General features: G+C 48.8%; 1 protein-coding gene across 1 annotated transcript; it reads right to left on the reverse strand.

Moving 5' to 3' along the window:
• Positions 1 to 3,816: 3,816 nt before the first annotated feature.
• On the reverse strand, positions 3,817 to 6,454 carry LOC123048635 (uncharacterized). Its single transcript, XM_044471691.1, has 2 exons — positions 5,343 to 6,454; positions 3,817 to 4,597 (listed from the first exon to the last, which is right to left on the reverse strand). The coding sequence occupies exons 1-2, from the start codon at positions 5,615 to 5,617 to the stop codon at positions 3,949 to 3,951; spliced, it is 924 nt and encodes a 307-aa protein (XP_044327626.1). The 5' UTR covers positions 5,618 to 6,454; the 3' UTR covers positions 3,817 to 3,948.
• Between the last annotated feature and the right edge of the window lie 310 nt (positions 6,455 to 6,764).

A 6,764-nucleotide genomic window follows, 5' to 3' on the forward strand; every position in this document is an offset into this window, starting at 1 on the left:
CCTTCCCTTTCCTTCCCTCTCCTACTCCAACTTGGAAGGGGGGATCCTACTCCCGGTGGGAGTAGGACTCCCCTAGGGCACGCCATAGAGAGGGCCGGCCCTCCCCCTCCTCCACTCTTTTATATACGGGGGAAGGGGCACCCCATAGACACACAAGTTGATCATTGATCCCTCTTAGCCGTGTGCGGTGCCCCCCTCCACCATAATCCACCTCGGTCATATCGTAGCGGTGCTTAGGCGAAGCCCTGCGTTGGTAAACTTCATCATCACTGTCATCACGCCGTCGTGCTGACGAAGCTCTCCCTCGAAGCTCTACTGGATCGTGAGTTCGTGGGACGTCGTCGAGCTGAACTTGTGCAGTCCGCGGAGGTGCTGTAACTTCGGTGCTGGGATCGGTCGATCGTGAAGACGTACGACTACATCAACCGCGTTGTCATAACGCTTCCGCTTACGGTCTACGAGGGTACGTAGACGACACTCTCCCCTCTCGTTGCTATGCATCACCATGATCTTGCGTGTGCGCAGGATTTTTTTTTTTGAAATTATTACGTTCCCTAACAGTTCCCACCTAGCACACTTATGTGTGTGCCAGTGCCAACATCCACATGTACCCCATGTACGCATCAATGACCCGCATACGCCCACGTAACCATGAGGGTCGACTTTGATTCCAACTTAATTATAAAGCCCCGACCAAACTCATTGGTTCCCGGGCCTTGCGAGCTGAGATCTGGACTAGTCCCACATATCAAGTTCTTTTGGATGGGCTCTGAAAAAGAAGGTACATTTTGTTTTATATGAGTAGTCTATCCTTCCCATTAACCCGGGATGTCGATAGTTTGTCGTAACGTGCAGCAAATAGAAGAATGGGATAAACAGCTCCCATGTTTTATAGCTATTCCTCGCGTTACCCCATGGGCTTAAGCGCTGAAAGTTATGTGTTAGCGTAGCTCGTGCTGGGTGACCTTGTCAGCGTCATAGCTCCCATGCTTTATAGTTATTCCTCTTGTTACCGCATGGGCTTACGCGCTGAAAGTTATGGGTTAGCGTAGCTTGTGCTGGGTGACCTTGTCGGCGTCATTGAGGTGGGAGCACCTCTTTCTCTAGCCTCGATCTGCACTACCATAGTGCCATCGTTTTTTATCTGTGCGACCCTGGTGGAGACATGGAGGAAAGGGTGGGGGGAGGATGAGCTCGGATCCGCTGGTGGCTCGATGGAGCGGGGTCATGGCGGCGGCAGTGGCGGTTGTGGTCATTGGCAACTTCGGCCACAAGATCCCGATGAGGAAGGCTCGGACGGTGGGTAGCCTAATGGTGATGCGGGGGCGATGCTAGTTGTTGGTTGCTGCCTGACCGCCGGTGTGCTACCTGCTGCTCCTTACATCCCAGAGAGAGAGAGAGAAAGAATTTTTTGACTTTAACTACTGCTGTGCCAGGTGGGGTTCAAAGACCAGTGACACATCACCCTCAATACCACTATTGCTCTGGTTGTGGGCGGAAGTTAGCCGGTTTTGACACTAGAGGGATCAATCGTGGCTCAAAATATTTCGAGGTACCAAATGTAGACTTTTGGTGATTTTAACGTACAAAAACATACTTTTCTCGAGTGATATATGACAATTTCGAACATCAATAGTTGGGAACTGTACTCTCTTTTTTTAGTACATTGGGCACTCTACTTAATTTCCACGGTTCACATTTTTGCACGATTAGCGCTTGTTGTCAAGAAAAAAAGGAAAAAACAGCGCACCATTGGGACGTGGAGTTTCTACACCCAGGAGTAAATGCTCCTGATGTGAACAGTAAAATAGAAAAATAGAAAAACCTGAATTATTTTTGTGGCATACTTTCACAAATGTTTGTTGTGCATGCAAAATTTCATCCCAAAATCACATTGGTGGAAGGCGTGGTAAAAACAAAATTGATGCTCTGAAAATGTTACTTACAAAAGCATTTTGGAGCTCCGAGTTTGTTTGTTTTTGTACGACTTTCACCAATGTGATTTCGTGATGAAATTTTGCGTGCACGACAAACATTTGCGGAAGTATGTCACAATTTTTTTCTACTTTTTTGATTTTACTGTTCACAACAGGAGCATTTGCTCCTGGGTGTAGAAAGACACTTTCAACACCGTTGTTCCTTTTTTGAAGGGGAGCAGCGCACAGTTTCTTGTCCGATAACACGAATATGGTTACTCGTGCATGTCGCCGTTGTTGTCGCGGCCTGTGCCTCTATCCTGCGCATCGTTGCTCACGTCGACTGGCGCCGCAATCCTGTCCGGCTTGGTCAACTGCATCGCCGCCACACCCGGCTCCAGCAGCACTGCCAAGAAGACCTGACATTTACCTTTTACTACGTACTCCCTCCGTCCCATAATATAAGAACGTTTTTGACACTACGTACCAAACTAAGCCAAGGACCGCACTGCCAAGGGGGTCGCGGTCATTGCCGTCGTCCATGTTTGGCATCAAACCAAGCCAAGCTGAAGGAAGAGGAAAGATGCCATCATTGGCGAGCGAGCAATGCCATCCTCTGGGTTTCAGAAAGAGCGAAAAGATGAAAACCAGCGCGCCCTTCTTCAAACCCAAAATCCTTGTTATAATGGGTTCTGGGTCGCAGCCGCGCGAGTAAAATGCGAGTTGGCCCCCCTCAGCCTCGTCCTTTTCAGTTCTGACCTTACCGGCCATTTCATCGAACACTTGGCATGCACAAGCTTCGTCTCGTCGCCAACGAACTCCGGCAAGCGCGAGCACTCCTGCGACTTGCGTGCCGTATGATCTCCGGCGGCAGATACTCGTGCGTGCCAACGAACGACGTCGACGAGCTCCGGCATGGCGCCTTGCTGCTGCTGCTGCTGCTGGCTGTTGTTCGATCTGGCCTCTGGAGTCCGTGGAGGCGCCCTTGTTGCTGCTCTGGTGCCCGAAGAGCTCACGCATGGAGCATGCGGCGGCGTTGGGGCCGGAAGTGCTGCATCTGCACGGCAGGGAATGCCTAACATGCAATTGTCCGGGCTCGGCGCCATGCTGATGCAGGTGCCTGCCGGTACCGCCAATGCTGCCGCCCGGGCTCGCCACGCCGCTCACGGGCGGGGATGCGTCCCAGTCCCAGTCTCACAAGGTCAGCGCCTTGCCGCCGTCTCGCGCATGATTCAGAGCCACGAAAAGGGCTGAACAGCAGAACACCCATAAGCATACTACCGGCAAACATTCTTTACACAACACACTGCCCATAAGCTCGAGCAGAGCAGAGAGCGAGGAAAAGACCTCTCCGTTGCCTCCCAGAGTTTCAATTTCAAGGTTTGAGATTGCTAAATACTCTCTCCGTTCCGAAATAGATGACCCAACTTTGTATTAACTTTAGAGGGAGTAACTAACTGCAATTTTGGGAGTTTCGAGCCTTCTTTTCTCCCTTTCTGTCTCATTCCAAAACAGCAACAACTCAAGATGATCAACAACCACATCATTAGCAAGAAACACAAAATGAGCATGGCCCCATATACACACCATCTATCCATATGCGAACATCGCAATATTAGCTCAAAATTTCATAACAAGCGGCAAACTTGACCCGTCGATTCATAACAATGTTAAATCTAAATTTCTACCAACTATAAAAAGCTGCAGCTTGCTAAGGATACTGAAAATATACCAACTCCTTGTGCAATGAGCTACATGCTAAAATCAAATCATAGTAATGTGTGACATCTAGTAACACTGTGCATGAGCAAAAGTATTCACAAGAAGAAAAGAAGACTGCTACAAGGAACAGATATAACTGACAGAATACATATGCTTTGAAACAGCACCAGAAATATTAGCCTATTCTGTATGTACTCAATTACCAGCTTCAACAATAGTACAGATTACAGTTAGCTGCTAATGAGTTTGTCAGCAGCTGTAGTTAACCAAACAGTAAACCATGCACACCAGTATCACAAAAATCTACAGGTCAACTGTCTACAACATCTGACTCCCAGAAGCCAAATCTCCATAGTAACCATAGGGCCCCAAGAAGCTCAATAGCAAATGACGCTAAATGAGCCCACAGTACTAACCCACCACGTGTTACTGGAAGTTCTTTTATAGCGAAGAACGTCCCTTTTGCAAAGGTATTGATCCATAAATTAACCAACTCATTTGCTTTGTAGCTCTTCTTCCCCATCTCCTTGCTGATTATGAATTTCCTAATGGCCGTCAGAGCGCCACACATGAGAAAAGGACCAATTACTTTTTCAACCCCCCAACGAAGAAAGACGCTCTTTTCTGTTGCACTTGGAGCTGGCGAGCCGACAGCTGATTCTTCTTTGACATTTTCGCTCCTGGGCCACAGAGCAGACAGCAAGAACATGGCCAAATGGGAGGCCAATGAGACGCAGACTGATGAGAGGAACGTACCCCACATCCATCCCTTCGCCTGTCCACTGTTATCTGTTGGTTGTTCCGTGGCCCTTCTTAGTTCATTTAGCAATTCCTTCTGCAAATTTTCTGGTAAATCGCGATAGATATTTCCAACGAGATTTGCAACTTGTGAAATTATGAGCTCATTCGTTTGGCTGGCTTCTTGTGGCTTGAATGATTCAAATGAATTAAATGCACCGCTACAAAATTGAGAAATAAAGCAAATATCAGAATAGGGCATTTCTAACTTTATCAGTGTGTATCCTAGTCACATGTTAAACTTATGGGTCATAATCATATACTCCCTCCGTTCCTAAATACTTGTCTTTCTAGGCATTTCAACAAGTGACTACATACGGAGTAAAATGAGTGAATCTACACTCTAAAATATGTCTACATACATCCGTATGTGATATTCATTTGAAATGCCTAGAAAGACAAGTATTTAGGAACGGAGGGAGTACTACATATAGCTTCTAATTTATCACACATCACAATGAGGTAGCAGCCGAAATTATCATTTCCAAGCAAAATGAACAAAGGAAACTTGCACCTAAAATGAGAGATAGCTGCTCATAACCATATCACCTTATGCTATTTGCGTATTTATTAGTTAAGAAGGCCTTCGATTTTTACATTTGATACCAAGCAGCAACTGGTATGAGCCCATTACGGTAGAAAAATAACTAAAACAATAGGACAATTTTTTCTGCAATCATTTATTTATGAGAAGAATGCAGTAAGAACATCGATATAAAAGCCCTAATTAACCGTACAACTACACTATATCTTTCGGATCTAGTAAGATGATCATGAAGCGCAACTACCAACACAAAACTAAATTAGAAGCTAAGTGGAATCGTTTACGGTATAAAGACATACTATGGCACATTTCCAGTTGCAAGTTGCAATTGAGCTGTAAACTAAGCCACTGTAACATCATACCTGAGCAGGGGAGGTAGCAGACCAGCCTCCATCCGGCTGATTTCATCATCACGAGCTAAGGTTTTCCCCAAACGGGCCATCTCAATTCCAACTTCACCGACATGCATTGGCTTAAGGTTTGCCTCACTGTGATCATGTAACTTATCCAGCATTGACAAGGCATTGTCGAGAAACTGTACAAGATATTCAGGTTTGAGGAAGGGCGGCAAGTGCTTGTCGGGTCGCACGCAGGAGGGCGTGCTCTTGGTGACCGGAATAGGTGAAGGTGCGGGCATCGAGTAATCCGGCGACGCCACCAGAGGAGCAACAGATGCACGAAAGACGGGGCGCGGCGGCGGCAAGTTCTTGACAACGGGGCCGCTCAAAACAAGCGGCGGCACGCCGGGCCCTGGCAGAGCAATTTCTGCCTGATTGATGGCAGAGCCTCGTGGAGGATGGGGCGAGGCGAGGCGGCGGCAGGTTGTTGGCGATGGAGCCGTGCAAGCGAGGCGGCGGCAGGTTGTTGGCGAAGGAGCCGGGAAGGAGAGGCGACGGCAGCAGGTTCTTGGCAACGGAGCCGTGCGGAAGAGGCGGCAGAGTAATCCGTAGCTGCTTCTTCGCGGGGCTTCGGGGACGACGGGGCGGCCCTGGTGCCGGGACGGCGAGGGGAGGAAGTAACGGCGGCCCTCGCGTCATGACGGGGAGGCTGCGTAGAAGCAGCGGCGGCGAGATGCTGCAGAGTGGTGGGGGACGAAGAGGCAGGCTGGTGTCGATGGGGAGCGTCCATCCGACGGCTGTGATGTTGGACAGAGGTAGTCGCAGCCCGACGGCGGGCGGAGGGGGAGCCACGCCGCCGACGGGGCCGAGTCGAAGAGGCCGCCTCCTGGCCACGACGACGGCCGTCAACAGCCGGCCCTGAAGATCCAGGAGCGCTGCAGCAAAAATGCATGGGAGACGGTCGGCGTCGAGGAGCAGGACCACGAGCACACGCGGCCGACCGTCGGCGTCGAGCAGAGTTCCTCGGAACTCCATGCTTTTTTCTCTGTTTTCCTCCCTGTTCTTGTTTCAGATTCAGAATTTCAGATCTAGGTACCAGGCTTCTCTCTTCACCCTCCTGGGCCGGGCCTCCTGTTGATCGCTTGTTTCTCTTGGGCTTATTGTTGTGTCGCGATTTGTACCACCTGGGCCCGTAGTAGAGCTGATTCCTTCGTCCGTGTGTGTTTGGGGCTCATACGGGGGAGAGGTGAAAGCACACTATATATAGAAGAAAAAAAAGTGGCAGAAGGCTATCTAAGAGAGTTTTTTTTCCTGAAGCACTATCAGAAGATGTTTGACAGGAATATGCTAGTACAACTAATTAAGCGAAACAAATTTGGTAGGATAAATAAATTCCTAATGCGCGATATTTACCTGAATTGACGGTTGAATTGTGCCAAAAGAACT

This window comes from Triticum aestivum, chromosome 2D (assembly GCF_018294505.1).
Source record: "Triticum aestivum cultivar Chinese Spring chromosome 2D, IWGSC CS RefSeq v2.1, whole genome shotgun sequence".
Lineage (NCBI taxonomy): Eukaryota > Viridiplantae > Streptophyta > Magnoliopsida > Poales > Poaceae > Triticum > Triticum aestivum.

What these genes read in the sequence shown, in the direction of transcription:
- LOC123048635 (XM_044471691.1), bottom strand. Translation starts at nt 5,617, where the DNA reads ATGCCCGCACCTTCACCTATTCCGGTCACCAAGAGCACGCCCTCCTGC. An exon ending in CTGCTACCTCCCCTGCTCAG is followed by an intron (nt 4,598 to 5,342) that starts GTATGATGTTAC and finishes TCAATTTTGTAG; the next exon opens with CGGTGCATTTAATTCATTTG.